At 54.3% G+C, this 27,095-nt stretch overlaps 14 protein-coding genes across 14 annotated transcripts; 7 read left to right on the plus strand and 7 right to left on the minus strand.

The window, feature by feature from the left end:
* Positions 1 to 103: 103 nt before the first annotated feature.
* Positions 104 to 1,445, minus strand: DSM5745_04428 (uncharacterized protein; the record flags this gene model as incomplete). The annotated part of the gene is made up of 2 exons (XM_026746444.1): positions 104 to 1,330; positions 1,437 to 1,445. The coding sequence occupies 2 exons, from the start codon at positions 1,443 to 1,445 to the stop codon at positions 104 to 106; spliced, it is 1,236 nt and encodes a 411-aa protein (XP_026605440.1).
* Positions 1,446 to 1,768: 323 nt separating this feature from the next.
* DSM5745_04429 (uncharacterized protein) lies at positions 1,769 to 2,966 on the minus strand (the record flags this gene model as incomplete). Its single annotated transcript, XM_026746445.1, has 3 exons — positions 1,769 to 2,094; positions 2,169 to 2,654; positions 2,717 to 2,966. 3 exons carry the CDS (start codon positions 2,964 to 2,966, stop codon positions 1,769 to 1,771), a joined length of 1,062 nt encoding a protein of 353 aa, XP_026605441.1.
* Positions 2,967 to 3,396: 430 nt separating this feature from the next.
* DSM5745_04430 (NmrA/HSCARG family protein) lies at positions 3,397 to 4,371 on the minus strand (the record flags this gene model as incomplete). Its single annotated transcript, XM_026746446.1, has 1 exon — positions 3,397 to 4,371. The coding sequence occupies one exon, from the start codon at positions 4,369 to 4,371 to the stop codon at positions 3,397 to 3,399; it is 975 nt and encodes a 324-aa protein (XP_026605442.1).
* Positions 4,372 to 6,735: 2,364 nt separating this feature from the next.
* Positions 6,736 to 7,215, plus strand: DSM5745_04431 (uncharacterized protein; the record flags this gene model as incomplete). The annotated part of the gene is made up of 2 exons (XM_026746447.1): positions 6,736 to 6,774; positions 6,835 to 7,215. 2 exons carry the CDS (start codon positions 6,736 to 6,738, stop codon positions 7,213 to 7,215), a joined length of 420 nt encoding a protein of 139 aa, XP_026605443.1.
* Positions 7,216 to 8,817: 1,602 nt separating this feature from the next.
* DSM5745_04432 (uncharacterized protein) lies at positions 8,818 to 10,471 on the minus strand (the record flags this gene model as incomplete). The annotated part of the gene is made up of 4 exons (XM_026746448.1): positions 8,818 to 9,432; positions 9,488 to 10,093; positions 10,139 to 10,240; positions 10,289 to 10,471. 4 exons carry the CDS (start codon positions 10,469 to 10,471, stop codon positions 8,818 to 8,820), a joined length of 1,506 nt encoding a protein of 501 aa, XP_026605444.1.
* Positions 10,472 to 10,687: 216 nt separating this feature from the next.
* Positions 10,688 to 13,074, plus strand: DSM5745_04433 (uncharacterized protein; the record flags this gene model as incomplete). The annotated part of the gene is made up of 6 exons (XM_026746449.1): positions 10,688 to 10,765; positions 10,817 to 10,832; positions 10,882 to 11,384; positions 11,436 to 11,645; positions 11,691 to 11,837; positions 11,890 to 13,074. 6 exons carry the CDS (start codon positions 10,688 to 10,690, stop codon positions 13,072 to 13,074), a joined length of 2,139 nt encoding a protein of 712 aa, XP_026605445.1.
* A 174-nt stretch (positions 13,075 to 13,248) lies between these two features.
* Positions 13,249 to 14,577, plus strand: DSM5745_04434 (uncharacterized protein; the record flags this gene model as incomplete). Its single annotated transcript, XM_026746450.1, has 3 exons — positions 13,249 to 13,955; positions 14,005 to 14,388; positions 14,439 to 14,577. 3 exons carry the CDS (start codon positions 13,249 to 13,251, stop codon positions 14,575 to 14,577), a joined length of 1,230 nt encoding a protein of 409 aa, XP_026605446.1.
* Positions 14,578 to 15,270: 693 nt separating this feature from the next.
* Positions 15,271 to 16,254, minus strand: DSM5745_04435 (alpha/beta hydrolase; the record flags this gene model as incomplete). The annotated part of the gene is made up of 1 exon (XM_026746451.1): positions 15,271 to 16,254. One exon carries the CDS (start codon positions 16,252 to 16,254, stop codon positions 15,271 to 15,273), a length of 984 nt encoding a protein of 327 aa, XP_026605447.1.
* Positions 16,255 to 16,534: 280 nt separating this feature from the next.
* Positions 16,535 to 17,680, minus strand: DSM5745_04436 (zinc finger MYND domain-containing protein; the record flags this gene model as incomplete). The annotated part of the gene is made up of 1 exon (XM_026746452.1): positions 16,535 to 17,680. The coding sequence occupies one exon, from the start codon at positions 17,678 to 17,680 to the stop codon at positions 16,535 to 16,537; it is 1,146 nt and encodes a 381-aa protein (XP_026605448.1).
* A 437-nt stretch (positions 17,681 to 18,117) lies between these two features.
* Positions 18,118 to 19,192, plus strand: DSM5745_04437 (uncharacterized protein; the record flags this gene model as incomplete). The annotated part of the gene is made up of 3 exons (XM_026746453.1): positions 18,118 to 18,153; positions 18,221 to 18,287; positions 18,348 to 19,192. The coding sequence occupies 3 exons, from the start codon at positions 18,118 to 18,120 to the stop codon at positions 19,190 to 19,192; spliced, it is 948 nt and encodes a 315-aa protein (XP_026605449.1).
* A 657-nt stretch (positions 19,193 to 19,849) lies between these two features.
* On the plus strand, positions 19,850 to 22,276 carry DSM5745_04438 (ankyrin repeat domain-containing protein; the record flags this gene model as incomplete). Its single annotated transcript, XM_026746454.1, has 1 exon — positions 19,850 to 22,276. The coding sequence occupies one exon, from the start codon at positions 19,850 to 19,852 to the stop codon at positions 22,274 to 22,276; it is 2,427 nt and encodes an 808-aa protein (XP_026605450.1).
* A 431-nt stretch (positions 22,277 to 22,707) lies between these two features.
* On the minus strand, positions 22,708 to 22,982 carry DSM5745_04439 (uncharacterized protein; the record flags this gene model as incomplete). The annotated part of the gene is made up of 2 exons (XM_026746455.1): positions 22,708 to 22,713; positions 22,788 to 22,982. The coding sequence occupies 2 exons, from the start codon at positions 22,980 to 22,982 to the stop codon at positions 22,708 to 22,710; spliced, it is 201 nt and encodes a 66-aa protein (XP_026605451.1).
* Positions 22,983 to 23,551: 569 nt separating this feature from the next.
* DSM5745_04440 (uncharacterized protein) lies at positions 23,552 to 25,519 on the plus strand (the record flags this gene model as incomplete). Its single annotated transcript, XM_026746456.1, has 1 exon — positions 23,552 to 25,519. The coding sequence occupies one exon, from the start codon at positions 23,552 to 23,554 to the stop codon at positions 25,517 to 25,519; it is 1,968 nt and encodes a 655-aa protein (XP_026605452.1).
* Positions 25,520 to 26,025: 506 nt separating this feature from the next.
* On the plus strand, positions 26,026 to 26,983 carry DSM5745_04441 (uncharacterized protein; the record flags this gene model as incomplete). Its single annotated transcript, XM_026746457.1, has 4 exons — positions 26,026 to 26,148; positions 26,196 to 26,411; positions 26,463 to 26,556; positions 26,619 to 26,983. The coding sequence occupies 4 exons, from the start codon at positions 26,026 to 26,028 to the stop codon at positions 26,981 to 26,983; spliced, it is 798 nt and encodes a 265-aa protein (XP_026605453.1).
* Positions 26,984 to 27,095: the final 112 nt, after the last annotated feature.

Raw genomic sequence — 27,095 nt, forward strand, 5'->3', positions numbered from 1 at the left:
GCGGAGTGGGTATCGAGATACTATACAAACAATGAACAAGCCGGACGGCAGACCAACAGCTCCGACTAGCCGAGATGTCGGAACAAGGCGAAAAAGACATGAACTACCACCGCTCATCAACCGGCCTCGCTGTATTCCCGCCCGCCCGGGTAGTGAGGAAAGGCTCAATAGTAACCCCCCGGCTTCGAGCGCCTGCATACAACCGCTCACAAGCAGCGCGGGCCTCGCGCAGATCCTCATCGGGCGGAGTCTCCGGTCTTGGACACTGATACTTGTCCGGCACATAATGCAGATCCAGCACAAAGGCAAGGCGTTCAAGACTAGGTAAGAACGCACTGGTGCTGAACGCAGAAACCCACTCTTCCCATCGCTCCGAGTGACAAAGTGACATCGGGCCGCGGAAATGGAGGGATTGAAGATTGGGCGGGAGGCCGGCGTACAGGCCCGACAGAGTGGAGGGATCAGAGAATACATTGCCAACTGCCAGGTTCAGGGACTCAAGTTTTGTGTGCTCCGCTAGGGCTTCGGGGAAGAGTCTCTCTGACAACCAGCCGAAGTCCCATGGGAGCTCGGTTGAGTGCAGGGTGAGCGATAGAACAGGCTCCACCACATGCGGCAGGGCAGCGGACATGCGGAGGTACGTATCGAGGGCGTCGTTTTCGATAATTTCAAGGGTGCGGAGACGGCTCTCATGGCCCTCGACAGGTTGGTTCTCTGGCTCGAGCGGCGGATTCTCGGTTAAACCCGGCGCGTTGTATTTCTTCGCCATCCACGCCTTGCCGAGTTCGGTGATGTTGACGATCTGAATCTTTGACGTTTTACCAAGGTACTTGGGTTCAGCTTCACCGCGCTTGATGGCGTCGTAATGCGCAGCGCTCAGCTCGTCGGACGTTGGCCCTTCGAATCGCATTTCCGACGTATAGTAAAGAATGAGGTGTTTGATGCGGCCTTGCAGGATATGAGGCGACTTGGTGACTTGTCCGCAAACGCTCGATATTAATAGCCGGTCAATTGGCCAGTGCAAGGGCAGTTTTCTGTCGTTGAGATCTTCCTCGAATCCGCTGTCTACCTCCAGATCCCGGACACTGGTAAAGTGGTCGCCGAGGATGTCCCATTCTGCGTCGGAGGGGTGAGCTTCTTCGATCGTCAGCTTGGCCATGTCCCTCGGGATGTTTTTGAGTTGCGCAAGGAGGGGATCGCGGTGTTCCTCTGACAAGGTGTCGCTGAAGCGTCCCTGGACGGTGACTTTCGGTGGAGACGCGGTATAGCGGCGGATCTGGAGGGTGGAGATCCTGGAGAGGAGAGTGGGGATGAGAGGGCGGAGGCGGTTCTATTGGGTCATAGTTAGAGAAACCTGAAGAGCGGAGTGTGAGGTGACATGCCATCATGTCAAAGAATGCCAACCGTGGACGTTTTGCCCAGTCCTCTCAATTGACGACTGTCATTGTGTTTTGTTTTCCCATGACAATGACCCAGATTCCCCGCGATCACATGACAGTGCGCCAAGCCTTCGGGTCCAGGCTCCGAGTCGATCCGATCCGATCCGATCCGGCCCCGGTTTGACCCACTCCGGACCATGTCCCTCCTGAGTCTTCACCCCCGGGATCTGCCACTATAGGTACCTGCTAGGAAGATTCATGAGACACGAATCCAGGGCTTTGAAGGGTCATAGCTGAGTCCTGCTTATCTCACCGAGCAAACTATAGGTCAAGTATTCGACATGCCATTGAGCTCTGCATCTACAAAAAGGCCGTGTCGAAACTAAGTCTCACTCCAAGTTCCCAAAGAAGACAGACTCGACAAGGTCCTTCACGATCTCATCCTCACCAGTAAACCCCGGCCTCCCAAAGCTCCGCAGAATCTCCTCCGCACGGGAAATCGGACCTAGTGCGGTGGACACATCTCTCCCATGTCTATCTTGATCCTGGCCGGTCACAAGCCCGGGACGGCCTGGGAACAGCTCGCGGACCTTTGCGCGCATATCGTTCCACGTCCTGTTGACGGAGTATGAGAATATTCGCTCGTTCTGGATGGATGGTGATGCAACGGCCGCCACTAGGAGACGGGCCGTGTCTTGGACGTCTGATACAAATGCTGCCAGAAGTCCAGACATTAGTACCATATTTATATAGTAACCTCCAACCGAGGACAAACAGGTATGTGCATACCAAGATCAAGCGGAACCCCCTCCCACTCCCCTCTCAGCGCGCGCACCATCTGTCCCGTGGAAGACGTAGCCCCGGTATTAAGATTCTGCACATCCAAAACTCGCCCAAACTGCCCATCCGGTACAACGCAGTTCGCTACGAACGGCGCGTCGTTCTCCTTGACCCATTGCCAGAAGGCTTGCTCGGCTAGTGTCCTTCCTGCACTGTAGACGGCCAGCATGCGGTCGAATGTCGCGGACTCACTTGAGCTGTTGCGAACCTCCTTGATCGCATCGGTATTCCAGGTGTCGGTTGTTAGTTCGTACGGCTTGTTGTAGACGCTTGAGTGAACTGCCTTGGAGCTGGAGCCGAGGACGTAGCGCTTTACACCCGCCCGGGATGCTGCCTCTAAGGTGTTAATAACGCCTTTGATGACCGGGTCGTAAACTTTCGATGGGTCCGAGTCGAAGATGATTGGCATTGATGGGTAGATCACTCCAGCAGCACCTATATTACAATACGTCAGTTGTCAGTTGGTTCCATACAAGCAAAGGGGACCAGCTGCTTACCCTGAAAGGCATCGTCGAAGGCATCATTCTCCTGGAAATCGCGGACCTGGACGAGCTCAAATCTGCCAGACCATGTCTTGTCGAAAAGTGCGTGCATCCATCCATTGTGCCGCTCGACGTCACGAACTGTCCCACGTACCCGGAAGCCTGCTTGTAGGAGCTTTTCGCAGGTTTCAACGCCGATGTAGCCATTTACCCCGACTACTACTACCGTCGAATCCAAAGGGATCGCTGGGTCTTCAATGTGCATGATGCTCGGATGGGTGAGACTTTAGCTATGGCTATGATTGATGGTGTTGGTGCTGGATCTGTGAGGAAATATTTTGGATACGGGAGTTCAGCAAGGAATTATGTATGTGTTTTGGCATAACAAGAACAGACAGTAGAGATGTAAGTCCTTTTATGTATGGAGTCTCACTAGTAGCGACTTCGACACTCCGGTCGTAACTTACAAATCCTGGCGCCCGGTCATGATTTGATCAAGCAGATCAAGAATATTGGGTGTTTAAGTCGACATTCTTACTATGCTACCCGGAACTCCGTGTGTCGAAGGCTACCGTAGATAGAGACACACATACTTATGCACTGGTTCACCCGGAACTCCAGATTCCTACTCGCCAGCTTGAGAACCACAACGATGTCATTTCAGGACTATCTACCAACATAGATGTCTGAGGAAATCAAAAAGTCACAGAATTAGGATCAGGAAGCTCATAACTCTCCACCCACTCCTCCATCGTCTGCACCGGCTGCACATCCAAATCCTGCGCCGTAAGAACCTTAACACCAGGCTCGATCCAGTCATGAGGAGGCACAAACTGGAAGTAATCCATCATGAGCGCGAACTCCTCCGCCCAACGCGGCCACGGCCAGAGCTTGTCATAGTCTTCGCGGGAAATACGGACAAGCTGAGCCTCCTTGCCTCTAGCACGCGCCCACTCGACCACCCATTTCTCGGCTGTCCACTGCGCAATACTCGCGATGACCAGAGCACCATTCTTGACTTTCTCGGCTGGACTGGAGACGATAGCTTCGATGAAGGGCGTAAGATTCTTCACGTCCCCGATAAACGGGATGATCAACTGCGGATCATACGTCGTGAACTGGACGTACTTCTGCGCCGTCTCTATCCAGTACGGCCTCATCGATGCGATCTGGAGATTATTCCCGTAGAAGCAGACGAGGATCAATGTAGTCTTCGCATGTAAGTCCGGATACTCCTTGCGAATAAGCTCATCAACAGCAAACTTCCCGTCAAAGTGATACACGGGATACTCCTCTTTCGGCTTGGCAAGCGTGCTCCAGATGTAGTGCTCGAGCGTCGGAACCGCAGCAGCAGCTCTAACCATATTATAGCCCTCCTGGCGTTCCGTATCGCGGGCTTTCTCGAATCCGTCTTTCTGGTACAACGCCCAGAAGTCCGTCACGGCGTAGATTATGTGCGAGTCCGCGAATGCGGCGGCTACGGTGTCGAAGTCGTTGAGATCGGCTTTGACGACTTCGACGCCTTGCGAGGCGAGGGCCTTGGCTGCGGCGCTGTCTGGGTTACGGGTTAGACCGCGGACGCGGTAGGCGGGGTTGTTCGTGAAGGCAGCGACGACAGCTTGGCCTTGCTGGCCGGTGGCGCCGACGACGGTGACGAGCTTTGTGGTCATTATGCGTAGATAATGAACATATCAGTATCCTGGGAGGGAAACAAAAGTCGCAAAGAGTGTGCAGTCCTACCTGCTCTTATGCTCGAGGCGGGGAAAAGTCGTATAACCCCGCTCATTCCCCAAGAACCCTGGGCTGCAGTTGGATTGGACCATTCGGTGCCCGGTGTGGTACACGGCATTGATTCCGTGGTTCAATAATCGTAATCTGAGCATCGAACCAACCAGATGAAACATCCAAGAGAAAAGGATTCCCTTGGCAGATCAGGGGGTGGGAGGTTTAGGCCATATCAAGGCAATGCACGGCCCTCATGTTAGAGAGCTCGTACTTCAATGCTAGCCAATTGGCTATAGACTCCCCAGCACGGCCCTCGAATGCCAAAAACGATTGCCCTTTTGTTCAGATGATAGCGTACAATGAGTATGTATACTCACTGAATACCCTAGTTGCATGAAGGGTTGATTCTGGCTTTTAGGCGAAGCATATAAACAAGCTTGTGTATCTGACACAAAATAGACAAGAGCATATTGATTGTAAGTTCCCAAAATAAACAATATCCATGATTAAAAACATATGGGACAAGCTCCAATTCTCCTTGGAGCTGCCCCGGCACTTCATGGGAAAGAGAAACTTACGAAACGCTCCAGCCTCCATTCGCTTCAACTCAAGTATATCTCCCTTTTTGAAAGCCACACGGGCCCTTTGCAGCATTTCGCTGGCTTGGGCTTCCAGATTCGACAGTTTGTTCTCAAGGTGGTACGGATTCAGGTCAAATCCCGGGTCCCGGTACATGTTAATAAACGCAAACTTGGTTAGAATATGCCGCTGAGTAAGGATACCTTTGTCCAGGTCAATGTTCTAAATAATAAAGTCCAGCTTTCCTTCTTGCTGTGCGAGAAATACCGCTGGTGCAGCGGGTGGCTACTCTTCTCGTGCTTTCCGCCATAGGACAAATTGCGGGATAAAGTGGTGGTTTTGAGGGCGAGCACTCATTCCGTTTAAAAGATTGTAGATATGAAGTTTAGCTGGTTAGGTTTCATTAATCTGGTCTCTGTGGCACACTGGATTAATATTTGCAAGAAGGCAGGCGGCGCGGATGTGTTAATATGACAACAACATCGGTCCAGTCGCGTCAGGTTATTTCGCATCGAACAGCTATCTTGTGCCACAGTAATAGTTGTTTATCGAGCCTAGGGAGTATTTAATGGCTTAAAGTCGCCCATCCGCATATGCTCCTTATCATAATGCTTGATTCTACAGTTGTATATCTCCACGCACCTCACAGTGTCCTCGATGTGCAACAGAATCATGTACGGAGTAAACTACAAGAGCCTCCTTAATGGTAGTGGGTGTTGGAGAATATCATTCAGACATAAACAGGTTTCATTAGTATTAGGTCTTTTGTCCGTTCAAGCCCATATCCCTCTTTGAACTGACATAGGTAAAATATATTTTCCGGAGGTCCATGATGAAGCACGCATGTCAACCTTAGCTTGGGTACGGACCGGCTGTAATAAAACAGAAGCATTCAGGACTTTCAGGTCGACGAGGCAAGTACACAATAGACTAGATCTATAAGGAGCGGGTCAGAACGGGAGGATCGCCCGGTCCCCGCCCGGCCACGGGCCGATCGGCCGAAACCTTGGTTTACTCCGTAGGCACAGCATGAGGCTCTGAAGACGGGCACATGACAGAAAGGGCGAAGCTGAGCTGATGATGAGTACAGACCCGGGCTCTCCGTCCCTGGAGTATCTGCTGCTCATCTTCCCGTGGCCCAACCTAGATCTCGGGCCACTGACCGTAACCGAGCGGACAACTGACTCGATCTGAAACTAGCTCCATGGTACTAACCAATTGCCGCTGCGGCCGAAGATATGGAGGCTATTCTGGTCCGGAGCACAGGCGTTCTGTCCTTTTCAGGAACGCTAATTCCGCGCCATCTTGAAAACCCTGCGGCTCAACCCGCCCAACTTGTCTGCCTAGAACATTGGATGAGGGATCCGGAACATTTGTCAGGTTAAGAAAAGAAAATCTCAGCAGATTTGCCATAAGTGTCCGGAGGTCTCCATGCCCTTCAGGATATAAAGTCTCGCTAAATGCATCTGCTCTGGCTCCAAGCGGCTAAAACCTGGGAAACAGGCCTTATTACTAGGGTTAGCTCTGGAACAATCTCAAGTGGAACATGTGCACTCGAATATTCTAATGTGGCACCTGCGGGTTTGATTAGTCCGCATGCAACGATAGCGCAGTGGATATGGAACCATCGTGTTTTCAGTGACTCACTATGGTCCTTAACTACCTGAATGCCACCTTGTGCACCTTTCTCTCCCGAACCACCCGCTCCTCACTCCTCGACAGGCTTCACCATGGACAGCACCCTTTTGAAGGGCATCAAATCAGCATGCGTACGTACAATCTATTAAGCGTTTATCTAGATGGGCCTAATGAATCGCTATTTTTCTTAGTGTTTCGCCCTCGCAATCTCCCCCGTCGGGGATCGTCTCATCAACCCTTCAACGCCCGAATACACCTCACTCGTTAACGCTCAAGCACACGGCATGTCCATTCCGCTCGCTCCTTCCTGCTTCGTGCAGCCAACAATGGCCGAGGAGCTAGGCGTCGCTATCGGCGCGTTAAGCTTCGCGCCTGCAATGATGAAAGCAGACGCCCACCACGAGTGTCCGCTTGGCATCCGCAATGGCGAGCATATTACATGGGTTGGCAAGGGTGCGGATGACCTTGATCTTGAGAGTGAGGATTACAAGGAGAACGATTATGTGATTATTGATGCTGGGTTGCTGGATGAGGGGGTCTATCGGGAGTTCATGAAGGGATGGGAGCAATGAGGGAAATTTTGCAGGAGCCATGGGCGAAGTTGCCACGAGGAAGTAAGACCCATTCGGTGTGCTCAGAGGAAGGTTACTGGAGATTCAAAGTCAGCAGAGCATAGTTCATGGGTATTGAATCATCCATGTATATAGCGTCTTGTCCGAAGGAGCGAGGTCCATTCAATTCTGTAAACCTCGTCGCAGGGTTAATCAACAACCCATCCAAATCCCGAATGTTATATGCCCCTTCTGAATCATGCATAACTAGTACTGGAGGGGGCATACTCTCGAATCTTGGTGTAAACCCCCTAGACAGCAACAACCCAATTATCGTCGCCGCCTTATTGGTTGCAATAGTCCCGCTGCTTAAACCGCCAACTTCCTCCATGAAAATCTTTTAAAATAGTTCTTCTAGCTTATTATAGTCGTCAAACCTCACTCTTACAAGTACGGCCAATATTGCGGAGGGGAACTCGACATACCGAGCAACATCAACGATCAAGATCCGCCTCCATCCCGATAACGTCTCAGACTCCTCACAGATATCCGCACTATGGCTTAGAGCAAACTCCAGGTAGCTTACATCGGGTATCCGCCTCATCACATATATAAGAAGCGGCTCCTTTGCGTCCTTGTCGGGATCATCGCCAAGCTGGCCCCTATATTTGACCTCGGATGCGTATGTCCCGTACACCTCCATTACAAGTGCAGATATGTCGGCCTCTATCTGAATAGATCTTAGTCAAAACTGCACCACGTATTCGCCATCTCCACCGGCGTAGACGGTGTAGCTGCAAACGCCTCGAATAGGCACTGGAACGATGACCCCGCCGATACGGGTTTCGGCCTATCCATCGCAGGCTACAAGGCTCAATATTGCTTATGCAAAAAATGTCGGCAATTCGTCTGAGAGGGAGTGAATAGACGTAATGCTTGTAGGTGGTTAGATAAATGGAGGTTCGGGACAGGGGAGTCAGGTATTATTCCACTTCGGGCGTCCAGGAAGAGGATGGGGAGCTAAGGAGAGGCAAACTACCCCGGAGTGAAAAAGGAAGCTCGGAACAGTTGTTCTGGCTTTCGAGGGTGGTTGCGGCTTCTTAATGGCTTCGCCGCTACATCCGTGCATGCGTACATACGTTGGTCTACATTACATAAACTGGAGGCTAGCTCGAGTCCTCAACCTCATCCTGCGAAGGCGTGTTTATTTTCATCGTAAAATCGTCATTCGTAAAAGCACCCCGGAATGGCATCGACGAGACAAAAGGTCCGGCGTGTTCAGGAAACTCTTAAGACATCTAGTTACGTAAATGTTTTAGTCCCGAAACACTATTTAAGCCAACATTCTCTAGGTGATAACGCCTGGAGTGCGATGCTCACCGCGTCCTTGTGATCTATAACAGCCTGAATTGCTGCGCTTACTCTGTCTATTAACCCACTACCAACCTTGTGATACTAATTCAACATTAAGTGGGTTGCTAGCTAACCAGTCATGCAAGAAGATCGACCGAGCTCCCTTATAAGGCTACTGGAGGTATGATACACAAATGCAAAGCTGACTTTCGAAGCATTGCCTGAGGCTACGCCATTTATATGCATTATCACCTGTGGTAAAGGTTGGTATCAATAAGCATAAACCCACGTAACCTTCTGATCTCCCCTCCTATGACTCCTGCCTCGCTCCTCCTCAAAATCTGCCCCATCCCAAGCCGCCATAATCCTCTTCCGTCTTCGATTCTCCCACATATAAACGCCCCTCATAGCAACAAACCCACCCATCCCCACCGCAATAAGCACCATCGTAACAATAAGCGGGTACTTATACCCAGGCGCATACTTACTCTTGAACAATTGCCCCGCAATGACACCGGCGAGGTTACTCCAGCCGTTTATACCGAGGATCACGGACCTCGATGCCTTGGAGGGTGTATTAGATGCCAACCACACAGCGACCAGTGGCCCACCGGCGAATACACCGGCGAGACAAACGTGCGCGAAGCCGTAGCGGAGTTTCTCGTTGTGCGATGTTGCCATTACGACGCAGCCGATTAGGCCGAGGGACATGCCGAACACGGTGTGCAGGGAGCGTTCTTTGAGCTTGTCGGAGGAGTAGACGATCGCGATCAGACCGGCGGTGCCGACGATGAAGGGGGGCACGGCCATCAGCGTGGCTTTTACGCCTTCGTAGCCCATGCCTTCGACGATCATGGGGAGGAAGGTTGTGAATGCGGTTACCGGCTAAGCCGCAGCATTAGTACACATGGGGTGCATATGAGAATTAGATTGGACGTACCAAGACAGAAAGGATGTTGAAAACGACAATGAGCAGTTTCTTCCAGTCTTTGAGTACGTCGAGGACATCACGAGTCGTGATTTTCGATTCGTCTTCCTCTGCCTCTCCGGCGCGGGCATCATCGCGCTCCATGCGTTTCACGGCGTGGGCTCGCTCCTCGGGCGTCAAGAACCAAGCTTTACCTGGTGTAGTCGGGAGGACAAGCAGGCCAAGGATGGCGATGAAGACCGTCAAGGCGCCTTCAAACAGGAACACTGTTTGCCAGCCATGTAGTACCGGCGACTCAAGATGCAACAAGCCGTAGGCGAGTAGACCAGCAAATGCTCCGGCGACCGAGTACATGCCGGAGAACAGACCCATGCGGAAGCCAAGCGAGAACTTCGGGTAGAAGAGCGACATGTAGTAGTACGCTGTCGGAGTGAATCCGGATTCTCCAACACCGAGAAGGAGACGAAGGGCTAGGAAGGTAGGCGTGCTGTTGACGCCAACATGGGCAACGCAGATACTGCCCCAGGTAATCATGAGGGTGCATACCCACCACTTGGGTCCGACGTAGCGGCCGATCATGGCTGAAATAGGTTGGAGAGGGACGTATGTGGCGGAGAACTAGTTGGTTAGCAGTCTTCCCAACCGTATTTAGGACTGACTTACCAGCGACAGCGAGTTGGGAATGTCATTCGGATGCAAGTTTGCGTCTTCAATGAAGGTACTCGTTGCAACAAAACCGACATTTGTCTTATCGATGCCGAGCAGCTGCCATTGTCAGCTTAATATCAGTGTAAATCAGGTGGCCATACGCACAATAAACCCGATGGCCAGAATTAGGAGCAGGATAAAGTCCAACTTGAAGTTCACCCGACGATCCAACGCCTTCTCTTCTTCCGTCAGTGGCTCATAGTGCGAGACCTCGACGACGACCTTGTTCTTCGCATCCTCAACCTCAGTCAGGGAGGGCTTCTCCTGCACGGCCGTGACGGCGTCCATGATGGCAGTGGTTTGTAATCTGAAACTCCATTCTGGCCCACAGCAGCTGGGGTCTTTAAACCCTTGACAGCAGATCAACATGTCTCCATACCGTACAGATGCAGTTGCGTGTTCCCCACAATCCGGGGTCCGTTTGCGGGGTAACAGTGGGGAACATATAATGGGGACAGCCCCAGCCTCCCGCCCTTTCTGTTCTCCATCCTCACTGTCCCCAACATGACTCGGCAGCGGAAAAAGCTGGATTTGCAGTGCGATTTCTGCCCTAAGCGCTATACCAAGCGGGAACATCTCCAGGTAAGCCTGCAAGACTCCGATCGAAGTAAGCATTGAACTTACTGCCGACAGCGCCATGAACGAACCCGTAGGTTTGATCTTCGATTGACTCTCTACACTGTGATCTGACAGTCTAGATACCGGATCCAAGCCGTACTCTTGCCGCGTCTGCGGAAGATGCTTTTCTCGCCAAGACGTGCTGAACCGGCATATCAGGGTCCACCAAGAAAGGCCAGAAGCGTCGACCAATACCAAGCCTCAAATTACACCGCAGAGTCTTGCAGCATCAAGTGACTGGCCAACAATGTTAGAGCAGGATGTTTCTACTGCGCAGCTGCCGGACAGTCACTGTTTACCGTTGTATGAGACGCAGCCGCGAATTCAGGATTCTCGTTCAATGCCCGTCGATCTAGCATCCGGCCTACTATGGCCCGACTCGGAGGAGTTACTGCAGAATATCATGTCAATTGATCCGACCATCTGGCAGCAGCCGCTCGCATTGGCGCCCGCAACGTTTGGTATGGTAGACACGCCAGGGGATTTCATGGGCAACGGATATCAACAATCGCGAGGGAACAGTACGATTGCTGATGACGGGAGGCAGGCCGTGCAGTCTCTGAGCAGCTTGATCAATGATACAGTGTGTTGATAAAATGCACTGTGGAAATGAGCCAACGTCTAACGCGAGCAGTTCTCCACGGTTACGGCACCCGCAAGCTTGACCGGATTGACGTCGCGGTTTTTGGACGGTAGCCTTCATATGTTCTTCGAGAACATCATACCAATGTTTCCTATCTTCCATCGTCCGACTTTCGTCTTCCGGGATTGCGCTCCGCCGCTGTTGTTGAACGCCATTGCGCTGGGGGCTTTGTTTCTCGGCAGTCGCGATGCGGTGGAAAAGGTGCGTCTTGTCCTGCCAAAAAGAAGGCGCCTCTAACGGTATCAGGCCGACGTGCTGTGGCGCCTTGCGCATACTGCGGTAGCAACATCCTGGCATACGATGATCACCAGGCGACGGCCGTCAGACTCTTGTACCGGGGTTGAGTTAGTGCAGACCGTCCTGCTCAGCCAGATATACGCCGCTCTTTCCAAGGTCAGCGAAAGACAGTTCTTGTCTCTTCACTAAGCTTGCTGACGCGTCATAGAATCGGACGTTTCGGACAACGAGTCAAGTGTTCCACGGACTGGGCATCCACTGGGCCAGTCACTGTGGGATGTACGACGCCGCCACCGCTGCCCTTCCAAGCCTGACAGATAGTCCAGCAGCTAAACACGAGTCCTGGTGCCGGTGGGTGGCGCAGGAGACCTTGATACGGACCCTTCTTGGGTTGTATATCGTCGATGGGGTGGTGTCGCAGTTCAGTGGCAATCCGACTTTTGCTCGGCATACAGCAAACCCGCTTTTGCTGCCCAGTTCTGATGCAGCATTCAATGCTTCCAGCCCTGGTGACTGGGTGCAACTGATGCAGCAAAATGCGCCCGTAAAAACTCGCTTCTGCGATGTTTATCACGACCTCTTTCGAGAGCAGGGTAGCGTCAGTGATTCATCACCATATGACATGTCGCTGTTCCATCACAAAGTGATCCTCGAGGGGATACGTTGCCTTGTGTCAGAAATGAACCGAACCAACCCTTCCCCAGTGGGAATGCCGTTGAAGCAAGAACTGATGACGGTCTTACGAAAGCTGCGCAGGAACATCCTCAACGACCACCGTCTAGCCCCTACCGACCGATTGACAGCCCTGCTGCAGTGGCATTCAATCTGCCTAGACACGGTAGTTAGCACGGCACGCGGTACAAGACGAATGTGCCACCTGTTCGGTATCCGTCAGAGTATATTTGGTGGGAGTCAACGAGAAGAGAGCCAGATCAACCCCGGTCGCTGGGCACAGAGTGCCGCAGGACGAGCAACATTGCTCCATGCAATCAACATGCAGGCAATCGCAGCGCAACTACCTCTTGGGATGGCGTACGATATAAATATCCCGGGCGCAGTATTTGCAGCTGCGACGACGTATACTTCTTTTACCTTGGCGGGGGTGTCGAAAATCGTGTACCCAGCCGTGGTAGACTGGGATACGGCATTGATGGCGCTGCAGATGGATGCCGGCACATCTTCAGCGAATGGCAATAGTACGCAGTACACGCTGGACTTTGTAGCGGGAACGTTCAATCCGTCTGGGGTGCCGAGGGATAAGTATGTGGTTCGGGACTTGTCGTACGATCTAACTGCCATGCGCACCTTGCTCCGGGGGCTGTCCCTGCAGTGGGGAGTCGCAGTGGAGATGGAAGAGGTCGTCAGTGCGTATATCGAGCGGTGCGAACTGTAGCTTTCCCCATACAAGGAATGAATGTGTCTCCTCACTCGTGTAGTTGAAGCGAGGATCCGTGTCCCCAGATTGTCCCCATCTTCCCCACGGTTGGTCGTTGGAGATACCATGCCGCATAAAACAACGTGCTCAACTGCCGATAAATTACTGTCCCATGAAGATCAGAGACTCAGCATGTCTTCAACAGTGACTGAGACCCAGCTTCAAGGTGATGAACATGTAAACGACTTTACCTTGGTCGAAGACAACGACCCGGACAAGATCTATGCACAGTTCGCGGAGTTGCGATCGCGATGTCCGGTCGCACATACCACCGAAAATGGCGGTTTCTACCTTCTGACGAAATACGAGGACGTGAAGAACGCGGCATCCGATACTGGCACATTTATCTCGTCAATCAAAGCTGTCATCCCGAGCGATCCTCGCGGGATCCGAAGACCGCCGCTGAATACCGACCCGCCAGCGCACACGCCTTATCGCACGGCGCTCGATCGCACCCTGCGTCCAAAACGACTGAAGCGCCTAGAATTCACGCTAGCAGAGCATGCTGAGCGTGAGTTCGCAAAGCTGGTAGAGAATGGAGGAGGCGACATATGCGGTGACTTTGCCGCGATCTTCGCAGCCTGGGTCGAGACAACATGGTTGAACTTGGAAGATGAAACAGCGCCAATGCTAGCCGAGACGGCTGCTGCTTGGGTAAACGCCTGGCGGAGGCAAGACGCAAAAGAAACGTCGGCACAATCCGAGAAGCTGTATGTTATCGCACGGAAGCTGTTCGCAGACAGAAGGGTGTCTCCGCGAGACCCAGAGCAAGATCCGGCTTCTTCCCTGCTGCAGGAAAGAGATTCCAGCGGAGAGCCCCTGAGAGATGAGCTATTGATGTAAGTGATTGCCTAATGATTGATCACCTCCTTTGACTGACCAATCTAGTGGCTGTCTCCGCCAATCCCTCGTCGTCGGAATGGTCGCCCCTCCGCTCCTCTTCGGCGTCATGTGCAATCATCTATCAAAAGACAAAGACCTACAGTCCAAGCTGCGCACAGATCCGTCGCTCATCCCAGCCGCAGTCGAAGAGTTCGTCCGTCTGTACGTGCCGTATCGTGGCTTCTGTCGGACACCTGCGCGGGACATCGAGCTCCACGGGCGCACAATCCCATCCAAGTCCCCAATAACAATGACATATGCCGCGGCAAACCGAGACCCAGATGCCTTTCCTAACCCGGATGAGTTCATTCTGAACCGGCCGAACATCACCTCTCACCTGGGTTTCGGACGGGGACGGCATCGCTGTGCGGGGATGCCATTGGCAAGAATGTAAGTTCACTTCACTCCCATCTCCGAACAGTCGGGCTCACCATTCTCAGTGCGCTTCAAATCGGTCTTGCTGCGATTCTCCGACAGTCGTCTGATTTCGAAGTCAATGGGCCGCTGGAGTACGCTGGGATGCCGGAGATGGGAATCACCAGTTGTCCGCTGCGGATTACGCCGAGGGATGAACTGTAGATATAGATTTGTTTCTACTGAAGAAATGCAGTTTGCTTTGCTTGAGACATTCTTAGGATTTGATACATTCTTAGGATTTGATGGGGAGGAAGGAGAAGAGAAAGAGAAGAGAACTCGAGGGCGAGCACGCCCAGGGTGGCTCCTGCTTCCATTCCCAAGGGTTGAGTCAACGCCCTACCAAGGAAGCGGCCATCCTGGTCTAAGTGGTCTCGAGTATAGTGCTTATATACCTCTCGACATTCCCCTTCATGGAATCAACCAACACTGGAGCTGATGGATATATTGACCCCGTGGGTCAACACCTTCTGGATAATGTTCAACTTCCTATGCTCAGCCGCCCAGGCGATTGCAGCGCTATGAGGAGATCGCGCGTCCAACTGATATAGTAGCGGGTTGAAGAGAGGATAGAACTGGTGGTTCGCACAGCATAACCCACGCAACGTGCTGAGCGAGGTTATATGGCGCCCAACCTCGAGCAGGATCTCCGGTGGTAATGAGGCCACCATCGCCACGCGAATAAACTGCATAGACGAACTGGAAGGCTTAACACAACCCTTTTCTAATGCCTATAGATACCCCAAGCAAGATTAAGCGGGTCTATGATCATTAATATATCTGCCCAAAACTATACCAGCATAGCCACACTCCATACATCTAAGCTTGTGCTAGCACCAACCAGCCCCCAACGACCATCTATTCAGCAGACCCAACCAACCCCTCCAACCACTCCAACCTCGCCCGAAACGCCCTCTTGCTAACCCCCGCCCCAGGCGCAAACGTATCAAACGCATGCCACGCCCCCGGCCAAACATGGAACTCCGCGGCCACACCATCCCTCCACAGCGCCCCCGCAAAGCGCACATCCTGATCACGAAAGATATCCGCCTCGCCAACATCGATATACGTCCTCGGCAACCCGCGCAATCCGCCCTCTGTTTCCGCCGCCCGCGCAGGAAGCGTATAGATACTCCCACCAGACCGGCCAACTCCCAGCGCAAGATCCAGCCCATGCGCGTTATCATCTTTCGTCCACGGCGCAACGTCCCCATACTGCTCTATTGAGAACGAGGCCGTTTCGTCCGACACCCACGGGTAGAAGAGCATTTGGCCCAGGAGCTTTGGACCGCGCCGGTCCCGCGCGAGGAGCGATACACCGGCCGTTAGGTTCCCGCCTGCTGAACCGCCGCATGTTACCAGTTTCTCGGGATTAAACCCCAGCTCGCGTGCATGGCTATGAGCCCAGACCAGCGCGGCATAGGAGTCCTCCACCTGCGCGGGCTGCGGGTGTTCAGGTGCAAGCCGGTACTCAGCCGAAACGACAACCGCGCCAAGGGTCTCGATGATATCGAAGAGCGTGTTTAGGCCGACGAACCGGTCTGCTGTGACGTGGCCGCCGCCGTGGAAATGGACTATCCCGAGTCTCTTTTCGGCGGGGAGGTCTCTGTGCTCTGGTTTCGTGGACCGTAGGATTGAGGCGCGCAGTGGGCCGGTCGGGCCGGGGATGTCGATTTCCGAGTGCGCGATTGTCTCCTCTTTTCCGACGCTTATGCTCGCCCAGGTTAAGGCTGCGGCTTTGCGGCGCAAGTCTAGGTTTCCGCGGAGTGGGACTTTTGGGAAGCGGGATTGGGCATAGTCGAGCTCGGGGTCGAGGGGTGGGCGGGGGATTGTGGGTGACATGTTGATGCGGACAAGCAAGGGTTAGGGGATGATGCGGGTGTTTGTGGGTTGAGGGTGTCGTGGGCTTTAAGTATTGCTGGCAGACCCATAGCCCCACTGCTTGTCGGGGGATTCCTGTGATTTGTGAGGGTCTTGTAGATCCATAGGTAAGGTACCCGAGGTTATTCGGATTCGCCACGACGGCATGAGTGGCTCACTATTGGTATAGAACTTGTAGAAAAGATACCCCCAGCGTAGTTTACTGGAATAGATGTCGATCCCCATTGTCTAGAATATCCATTCAAGGTTCAACCTTGACCGGCGGGCCAACCGGTTCCCCGCGTTCACTCTCATCATCACTGATTGCCGATTCCTCATCAACGTCCTTCTTGATCTCCTTGACAGCATCAACCGCCCCAGGAAGAGCATAGAAGTACCCCCTACACCTCCCAAACACATCAACCGCCTCCTCTCTGCTCCCAAGCCCATAGCGAGCCTGTGCACTCGGCCGAACAGCGCTCTCCCTCCCTTCCAGAAACACCGTCCAAAAATGCTCATTCAGCTCATCAATCTGCCGATACAGATCCCTCAGCTGCCACCTCAGCACCTTAATCCTGCCGCTATGATCCTCACAATGCAGCATCTTCTTATCGCCCAGAATAATCGCACTCTTCGGAATATGCGGCCTCATCGCCTCCACCATCCCCCTGGGCACCCGATCCACCGCCGCATCCGTAACCCCCTGCAACGCCTTCAAATCAAGAAAGAGCTTCATCTTCAACCCCATAAACGAAACCAGCATATCAACGTCCTCCCACAGCTCAACAGCCGGTGAATTAATATGCATCTCCTCAAACACATCACCGTCTTTCTCCATCCACGGCATCTCAACATTCGGCCCCCCCGTCGCCGCATACGCATACGCAAGATACCACCACCGCGCATAGTCGTAGAACTCCTGGTCCCGCCCCAGAGAGAGAAGCAGGTACGGCAGGTGAAACCGCACCCCAAAGGCATCGGGCGCGTCATGGCGCAGGATCTCGAGGTAGTGCGTACACTGCTCATCGCGGCCTGCGCGACTGCCCAGATCGCGCGCTGCGTGCGCGAGATCACGCCGCGCGCAGAGGTACGGTTTCGTCTCGGGGACGGTGTGGAAGGCGCGCGCGAGAACGGCGAAGGGGTCTCTGGGGCTGTCGCCGCGGATCATGCCCGTGCGGCTGGCGGCGAGGAACGAGCGCAGCTTGTCGCGCTCGGCGATGTAGGTGCCGTAGGCGGAGGTGTAGGCGAAGCAGAGCGGGAGGTGTTTTCTTGCGTCGAGGGTGCGGTGGTGAGCCGTGCAGTAGAGGACTAGCTTGCAGTCTGGGCAGGGGAGTAGGGAGTCGGTGGGTTTGCCGCAGCGGTGGCAGCCTTCGGTGAAGGGGGGTGGGGGGCCTGAGGGGGGTGGCATGGTGAGTGTATTGGAGTAGTCACTAGTGAGATGGTAGAAGTAGAAGCTGGAGGTGTACGGAGTACTGGGGGAAATCGCGTCGGCCCGATCTGGACGCGTTGAGGGGTCGCGAGGTCAGGTGATTAGGGCTGTCGGCTCGGCGGCTCGGGGCTCTGTTGTTCCGGCGCCCTCCGGCTGATGAGTAATCTGGACCTGACTTCGACCAATCAATGGCTTCGGCCACCACATGATTCTCAGCTTGCGGCTGAAGAGCGTACCCGAGCTATAAAATGGGCATTTCCGCCCCATCATCAATTCAGAGGAAGCATTAATCTGACTTACGCGGCCTTTCTCGCCTAGGTATAGCGGCAGTTGCTCAAACCATCTATAGAAAGCCGTTTTGCTTACACTTTGTTCATCGAGAACTATAAATCTTTGAGAGCAAGAGCACCTGCATAATGTGGGGGAAAAACCACTTCGAGGTGGAAGGCAAGGTATACAAATCATATCTTACCCCAAAAACTGAACCCTACAATTGAATGCTAACATGATTCCATCCAGTCCGTCATAGTCGCCGGTGGCTCAAAAGGTCTTGGTCGCGAGCTTGCCATCCAACTCACCTCCCAAGGTACATCCTCAGCCCCCTCCTCTTTATACTTTATCCACATTGATGAGACTAACAACCCAGGCGCAAACATAACAATCCTCGCCCGCTCCCCCGACGCCCTAGAATCAACGCGCACCGAACTCCACAAACACACCAAATCCCCCACCCAGACCATCACAGCAACACCGCTCGACCTAACCAACGCCCCCGCAGTCCAAGAATACATCACCTCCCTCTCCACCCCGCCAGACATCCTCTTCTGCGTGGCCGGCGGGGTCTCCCAACAAATCGGCTTCTTCGCCGACATCACCGCGCACGATATCGAGAACTGCATGAGGCTGAATTACCTGTCTGGCGCGTTCATCGCGCACGCCGTCTTCCGGCGGTGGGTGAAAGAGCCCCCAGCGCACCAAGACCACACGCGCCATCTGGTCTTCACCGCGTCGACGGCCGCGTTCCTGGGTCTTCCAGGGTACGCGGCGTACGCGCCGGCAAAGGCAGCGACGCGGGCATTGGCCGATACGCTGCGAAGCGAAGCGCTGCTTTATTCGTCGCGGCAGGAGATCAAGATCCATTGTTCGTTTCCCGGGACGTTTTACAGCGAGGGGTTTTATGAGGAGCAGAAGAGGAAGCCGGTGCTGCTGAAGGAGATTGAGGGGACGAGCGAGGATAAGGGGGGTTTGAGTGCGGAGTGTGTGGCGGAGCGGACTATGAGTGGACTGCGGCGCGGGAGGTTTCTTATTGCGACGGATGGGGAGACGGAGTTGGCTTTGAATGCGATGCGCGGGGCGAGTCCGCGGGATTGTGTTGTTAAGGATTGGGTGATGGGGCTGGTGGTGAGCTTGGTGCTGCCGGTTTATCGGATGGGGTGGGATCGCAGGACTGTGAAGTTTGGGGAGAGGATGATGGGGGAGGAGAGCGGGTGAGATGCGTTGGACTAGCGTTGGACTGGCATTGGGACTGGTATTGGAACTGTTGTATATGCCAAAGCAAGATTGAGGTCAACACGACTGCCACTAATTGCCCAGATCGATCTCGGAGACCACAGTTGGACCTGGTCCTACTCTCTCATGTGGCGTGGTAATCTGTTGCACTATCCATAGAGGACGATCCACTCCCGTATCAGTCATAGTCTGATCGATAGGGGTTAGGGTCGGGGTCTAGATGCCGTCTGATGGAGGCGGATAAATTGCGGGACAAGCAGTGGAGCTTCCAAGGTCGAACGTGCGTGTTTAGACCAATTGTCTCCTGTCCAGCTCGATAATTCCAATTAGAGTTTGATCAGGGAACTGTGAAACACCCGCAAGCCTCCCATTGGCAACCTGGCCGCCAATTGTGTCGGCAGTGCGAATGAACCAAGGGTCAAGGCCGCCGCGAGTCATGCAAGTGCGCCCAGCCAGCCACTGAGAGAAGAATGGGCATTGTGTGCCTTGATCTGCCCCTGGCTCGCTCGCATGATCAGCCAATGGGGCCAGATCGGGCCTGACTTCCATCGAGATCTCGTGGTCGGTTCCTTATTAACAAGCCCACCCCGTCCTCCCACCGTCGAACTCTCCAACTAATCCAACTCCAACTCCAACACAATGCCGGCCGCAGAGGACGCCATCCGCGCCGTCTCGGCCATGGCCACCCAGCTCGGCAACAAGATCTCCGTGCACATGCTCGACCTCATCAGCACCACCACCGACCTCCCGCACGGCTTCCGCGACCTCTCCGCCACATTCCTCGACACCTGCCGCACACTCTGGGCGATCGAAGGCGGGATCACCGAGCTGGCGTCCGCAAACCGCGCCCTCCCCGAGATCGTCACCGCCGAAGTCGAGAAGAAGTTCATCGCCGCCTACACCGACTTCCAGCACCTCGAGAAGCTGATCCTCAAGCTCGTGCAGTACGAGCACCGCGGGACCTGGGGGAAGCTGCAGCGCGGCCTGCACCGGCCGGGCCAGGAACTCGCTCGCATCCACGAGTCGCTGAAGGGCATCAACGAGGCGCTCACGATCAGCGGGATGGCGTTCCATTGGGAGATGGGCGAGGCGAGGCCTGAGGAGTCTGTCGGCATCGGGTATGCGAGTTTGGCGGCGGCGCTGGATCGCATTGCGAAGGGGCGCTCGGCGATGGCCGTTAACAAGGTCGAGAGGATGTCGCATTCGCAGTCGCAGTCGACGGCTTCGACGCGCTCGTCCTCGACGCCGTCTGTGCCGCCCAAGGACTCGCCGTCGCATTCGCATACTCGATCGGCGCATGTGCAGGTGGCTGTGGAGCATGAACAATTCTCCCACGATGATCCGATTGCGGACGATACGTCTTCCATTTTATCTCTTAACGGATTCCTGGTCTCCAACTCTACGCGTGGAAGCGAACGGTCGGCGTCGATCGAGCGGCACTCACGCCCTCAACCGCCATCGGTCAAGACGCCCTCGGCCACGACGTCCAGAGAAAGCTACGGCCGACAACACGAGTTCGTCTCCAAACCGAACATCTCAAACACACAGCTCAATGCGCTGAACCTGCGCGAGAGTCTCAGATCCGCCATCCGGGCGCGGAATCACGGTCTACTCGAGCAATTGCTCACGAACGGCGTCTCGCCAGACAAGGAGGATGACTTCCATCCCCTGGCCGAAGCCATCACCCAACACGACCCCGAAAGCACACGGATACTACTGCAGTACAAAGCAGACCCAAACCAGAACCCAGACAACAGCACCCTCCTCATCCAAGCAATCCGCGACCGCGCACCCCCGCCCCTCCTCACCCTCCTCCTCTCCGCAACCGCCGACCCAAACCGCAAAGACAACGTCGGCAAGACCCCCCTCTGCGAAGCAGTCCAAACAAACCAACCCACCCTTGTAAGCACGCTCCTCGACCACGCCGCAAACCCCAACCTCCCGGGCCCCGAACACGCCCTGTGGTCCGGCATCCACCACCCAAACTGCCTGCGCATCCTCCTCGCCCGCGGCGCAGACGTCACCAAAGCACCAGGCCTGATGGAACAAGCAACAAGCGCAAACAACATCGACGCCGTCCGCGTCCTCCTGGAAGCAGGGATCTCCCCCAACACCAAGAAAGACGGCGTCTACACGCCCCTCTGCTCCGCGATCCGCGACGACAGGCCCGATCTCGTCTCGCTCCTGCTCTCGCACAACGCAGACCCAAACCTCAAAGCCTCCGAATACCCAGCCTGGAAATGCATCACGCATAACCGCCTGCACTTCCTCGATCCCCTCCTCGCAGCGGGCGCAGATCTCCACAATCCCCCGGGCATCGCCGAGTGCGCGGTCCAGATGAACAATATAGCTGCGTTAGCGTGGCTCGCGACGCACAACGTCGACATGAACGCGCGCAATGACCGCGGCCACACACCCCTGACCACCGCGCTCCGAGAAAACAGAACGGAAATCCTCTCCTGGCTCCTCGACCACGGCGCAGACCCCACGCTCCGCGGCGAAGACTGGCCGCTATACATGGCCACGAAGTCACCCTCCCTGCTCCGCCTCCTCCTCCCACACATCGACCCCGCCCATCTCTCCCAGCACAAAGGCGTGCTCGAGCGCGCGGTGCGCGAAAACCAGCTGGGCAGCGTGCAGCTCCTACTAGATGCCGGTGCATCCCCGTCCTGGAAAGCAGGCGGTGTCTTTAGCCCGCTAACCACCGCGCTACGGGAGCGGTACAAAGACATCGTGGCGTACCTGCTCGATAACGGGGCGGATGTGAATGAGCCCGGTGAGCATCTGCCGCTCGTGAAGGCGATCCGGCGGCTGGAGGGGGGAGATCTGTCCATGGTGAGACTGTTGCTTGAGCGGGGCGCGGATCCGAATCTCTGTTATCGGGGGTGGAGTGCGGTGATGCAGGCTGTTGAGGATCGGGATAGCGGTGTGCTGGGCGTTCTTGTGCGTGGGAGGAGGGTGGATTTGGGTCAGACGGATGATGGGGGGCGCAGTGTGCTTGAGATGGCGGAGGGGGCGGGGTGGGAGGAGGGGGTAAGGATGTTGAAGGGGGCGAAGGGGTTGTGAGGTGATAGCCCCGGGTTTGAGGGTTGGGGGTTGAGGGTTGAGGGTTGTTTACTGTATGATACCTACTTTTGGAGCATTGCATGGCGTCTATTGAACCAATTTATACATACATATACATCAAACCGTCTATCTGCAGACATCCATGCCCGAGAGGACGGTATGGGCTGATGATGTTTCGGTTACCCGTAAACATTTGCAACTCATTGCGTTCCATCAACTTCATTGGGGGACACCAAAGTCATACTTGGAAGCCAGAGCGAGCTGCTGTGGTATCCATGGATATGTCGATCTTGTGAAGAGTGCAACGAGCTTGTCTCGGAGCCAGAATATATAAAAATAGCGCTGAAGCTATAATCATTTCCACGTAGTCCTTTAATAGGCCATGCTGGTATCTTTCTAATATATAGTAAAGTAATAAGAAAGCTATAATATTAGGGCTAACAGTATAACTACCTGGTATAGACGATGCTTTTCTAGGGTATAGAATCTAGCCTGCCCGTGGCTTGCCGACGTAGAGCATGTAGTCATCGGGTTCGTTTGAGTCAGAATGCATGTGGACCTTTGCTAGCAGGCGCTGCCACCATTTCGGCTTCTCGGTTGGTGCCGTGAGAGTTCGGGGTGGCTTTTTCAGAGCGGCTTGTAATGAGCTATCGAGGGGTTCGGTGGTGGCGGAGACGGTGTCGGTGGGTTTATTGTCTAGAGACATGGTGATTGACTCAATCTGGATGTCAATAAACCGGCTGGGCTGGTAAGGAGGGTAGTTCCGAGGACAGGATGAGAAGATTGCTGTAGTCGGAATTTCTAGGCTGCTTAAATGTTATCCGTTCTTTGTGCGCATCACAAATGGTTTACGTTTGTCTAACGATCAAAAGAACATTGGCTGATTTGTTGTGCCGTTTACATCCGCTGAACTGGCCGATCTTCTTGCTTGATTATGATTCATGTGCATATCACTAGACAAAGATAGAGGTCGAAGCATTTCTGATACCCGGAATTTGTCTGAACAGTGGTCTTTATATATCCTTTTGGGGAGTAGTGAAGCATGAGTAAAGCCAAGGACATCCAAGATGCAACTAAGCGCTCTATCTCAGCATCAAGGAGCAGATCCAAGGTATTTGAAGTTGCAGTCTATCATGTCCGTGTTGTCCCAAAACGGCAACCGCAAAGGCGCGACAAGGCACGTGACTTGGCAATTGTGTGGCCGCGGATGACTCCAACTTTTTCATCTTCCTCGCGCCTATCCCGCATTCCCTGCAAGCCATCATCCTTGTTGATATGCCGCTTGAAAGCTCGGACCACTTTCACGATGGGTTACGCGCTGCAGATTTCGTTCTAATAGACAACTTTAGCGGTCTCTGGCCGTCGTTGGAGTTCGTCCCCACCCCACCGCTCAATTTCGATGCCGAGGCTGACTGCGCACGTGCTGGCGGCTCCTTAACGCATGCGCATGGCATCAGTCACTCAATCGACTTGAACACTCCAAATTTGGGCCTCGGTGGGTGGGACGGCAATGTTGAGCGCATGCCACGAGAGAATAAACCGGACGGAGTCGCCGTCCTGAAACGATGGTTCGACCATCGTCGCGACAAGCCGTACCCGACCAAGGAAGAAAAGAAGATCCTGGCAGATCGGTCCGGTCTCACCCTTACCCAGATATCGACATGGTTTGCCAATACGCGCAGACGGCGCAAGAACAAGATGGTGTCTCAGAATCCGCTTCTCAGCCCAAGTGGACGACCCATCATCAAACAGCCGTCGGAGGGGAAATTAAGCCTCATGAGCCCGATGGAGAGGTGGAGGAACTCGCCCCCTGAAGCTGAGGCCGCATCGTTCGATGCCATTATGGGTGCAGTGGTCGACAGTGACTTTGTACAACAGGACCCGTGCACCAGATACTCGCAGCAATCGACCCCAAGTGACGCTCGGTCTGCGGCTTCATCAAATGCATCCGGATCAGTCATCTCGAACACCTCGGTTTCATCAGCTCAGAGCATCGGCTCCCACAGCTCCGCTGGCTCGTTCACCCGCTTCTACGCAACCGAAGCACCGCGACGCAGAAGACGGAGGAAGCGGGCCACTGTGTTCCCAAAGAAGCCGGCAAGGAGACAGGATCCACGGCCGTATCAATGCACGTTCTGCACGGACACGTTCCGGACCAAGTACGACTGGACGAGACATGAGAAGACGCTGCATCTCTCGTTGGAAAGCTACACCTGTTGTCCTACCGGCCCGACATACATCGACCAAGGCGAAACGAAACGGTGCTCTTTTTGCAACTATCCGGATCCTAGCGATGCACACATTGAGTTGCATTCGTATACGAGATGCCAAGAAAAACCTGAAGTTCTACGGACATTCTACCGAAAGGACCACCTCGTCCAGCACCTGCGCCTGGTGCACGGCATAAATCAGTTTCAAGCGGCAATGGAGGGTTGGAAGTCGCAAGTTGATCAGATCAACTCTCGATGTGGGCTCTGCGATACGAGCTTCAATTCATGGTCATCAAGAAACGAGCACCTCGCACAGCACTTTAAGGCTGGCGCTCTGATGAAGGACTGGAAAGGATCCAGGGGCCTCGACCCGTCGGTAGCGTTTGCAGTGGAAAATGCCATGCCCCCGTACCTCATCGGCATTGAGTCTGCAACACCGGATCCATTCAGCGCCTCCAACCTCCCCGATTCCCAACTCTACCCGGACAGCGCACAGGGCCATCTGCCATTATTGCCAAGCGGCGCAAAGCGATCCCCATTCAACCACTTTACAGTCGATCTTACGAACTTCGTCCGCGAGGCGCAGGTCCTTAACCAACCAGTTACCGACGCCGCGCTGCAAGCCGCCGGACGCCGAATCCTGTACGACGACGAGGACTTGTGGAACCAGTCGCCCGCCGACAACCCCGAGTGGCTGCAGATGTTCAAGCGAGCGGTCGGTTTGGACTGCGACCAATCAACCTGTCCACCACCGAGTGTCGAGGATTTCGACTTCTTCCCGTCGTCGGCTGACCCGTGGGCTGTGTGGAACATCTTTGACGCTCAGCTTCACAGTGTAAATGATGTTGCAACGGGACCGGGGACGCCGTTGTCGTTGTCTGGACAGGGTTGTCAAGGTATCACAGCTTCTAGGCAGTCTTGTGTGGAGAATGGCCCGGGCGATTCTGCAGCGCTGCTGGAGCTTACACCGACTAGCCTTGACGAGCTTGAACACTACTGCAGCGTACTTATTGAAGGGGTTTGCGGGGAATAAAGGCAATTGCCCCGAGACCGCTTGTATACCTAATCTTTGCATCCAGAACTACGCCAAATATGTACCACGGCAAAAGCTGATAGTGACTCCTGCTTAGCATGGACACTTGCTGACCTCCACAGCGTCCGGTTCAAACCCCACCTCGTATGCGTCCGATTTGGCATATAGCCCGGCTGCATTATACTGCAGGTGCCTTACCTAATCAGTATGGCTGCCCATTGATCAGCTTGTCTGGCGATTCAAAGTTGCAGTCCGATTGGCTTTTCAGACATTGAGGGGAACGACTATCACGTCTCGCTTGCGCTGCAGGGTTCTTTCAGCACAGCCTCAGCCGGACTTTTCAGTCCAAAAGATATAGGTCCCCAACTATCCTAACGGAAGTCCGCGTCCATACGTCTCGACTCACTCCACGCAAGCAACATAACATCTCTATCTTCTCCAGATCATACCATCGTTGGCGGCGACACCGCCGGCCTAGTTCTTGCTGCGCCTGTCCGAAGACCCGCATGTCCGAGTTGTCCTCCCGCAAAGCGGTCCTGATGCCACATCCGTCCCTAGTACTGAACTCTCTCGCGTTTATGACTTCGCCTGGGCCGGATCTCAACTGGAAACCGCATGTCATTCCCCGAGTAAGCTCCTCAGCACGGCCTTCGTGTTTGTGATCGACAGCAATTAGGCAGACCCCAATAACCGCATCGTGCACCGTCTGGCTGGAAGGCTTCTTGGTAGTTCCTCTGCCACCAACGGACACGCACGGGCGAAACCCCGCAACCTGAACTGGCGCTGGGAGACGTCGAAGCCGAAACTTGAAAAATCAGTCGCCATCACAAGAGGGTCAGAGAGCTCAGAGATCAACCCTGTAGAGCCGGCTTTGGTCGATGGAAAGCACAATGTCCTGGCTCAGGCATAGAACAATGCGCCTTCGGAGCTGAGATACACAAAGACAAGCGACTTTCTAGGAGAGAATGAAACGGTAGGAGTACGAAGGTTTACGGCTACGACCGACTCTGCAACTCGAACTGGAGCGCTGACAGCACGTACGATACAATGGCGAACACGTGCCCGAAGGCTACAACGTTACTGAAGCAACGGTGACAAGGGCTCTTTTTACAACAGAAGGCGAGAACACCAAGGCGACTGGCTTTCGAACTCTACTGGGAAGGATTCCTCACTACTCTCGCGGCAAGCAAGGATGTTATTCTTCCCGCCGGCGCTTTCCATACGCCAAAGCTCCTCGAATCCTCTGGGATCGGCGACAAGGAGAGGCTGGAAGCCCTCGGCATCGCTGTTCTACACACTCCCGGCGAAGGAGAAAACCTGCAGAACCATCCTATGGCCGTCATGCCGGTGCCACTGAAAGGCATCCCTGCCCTGGCGACCGTGCAACCAGGTATCGAGGCACTCACATTTACTCGCTTAGACCGATACACCGCGCACAATCAACATGGACCTGTTCAGCGGTAGGCTGGACATTGAGACCTTCGCGCGCCACGTGCAAGCAATCCAGAAAGTCCTCGCGTTGCCTGCCCTGGAATAATTTGTCTTGTCGCCGTCGGAGCCCGCAGATACTGAGGTT

Source organism: Aspergillus mulundensis (genome assembly GCF_003369625.1).
Source record: "Aspergillus mulundensis strain DSM 5745 chromosome Unknown scaffold_3, whole genome shotgun sequence".
Classification (NCBI taxonomy): domain Eukaryota; kingdom Fungi; phylum Ascomycota; class Eurotiomycetes; order Eurotiales; family Aspergillaceae; genus Aspergillus; species Aspergillus mulundensis.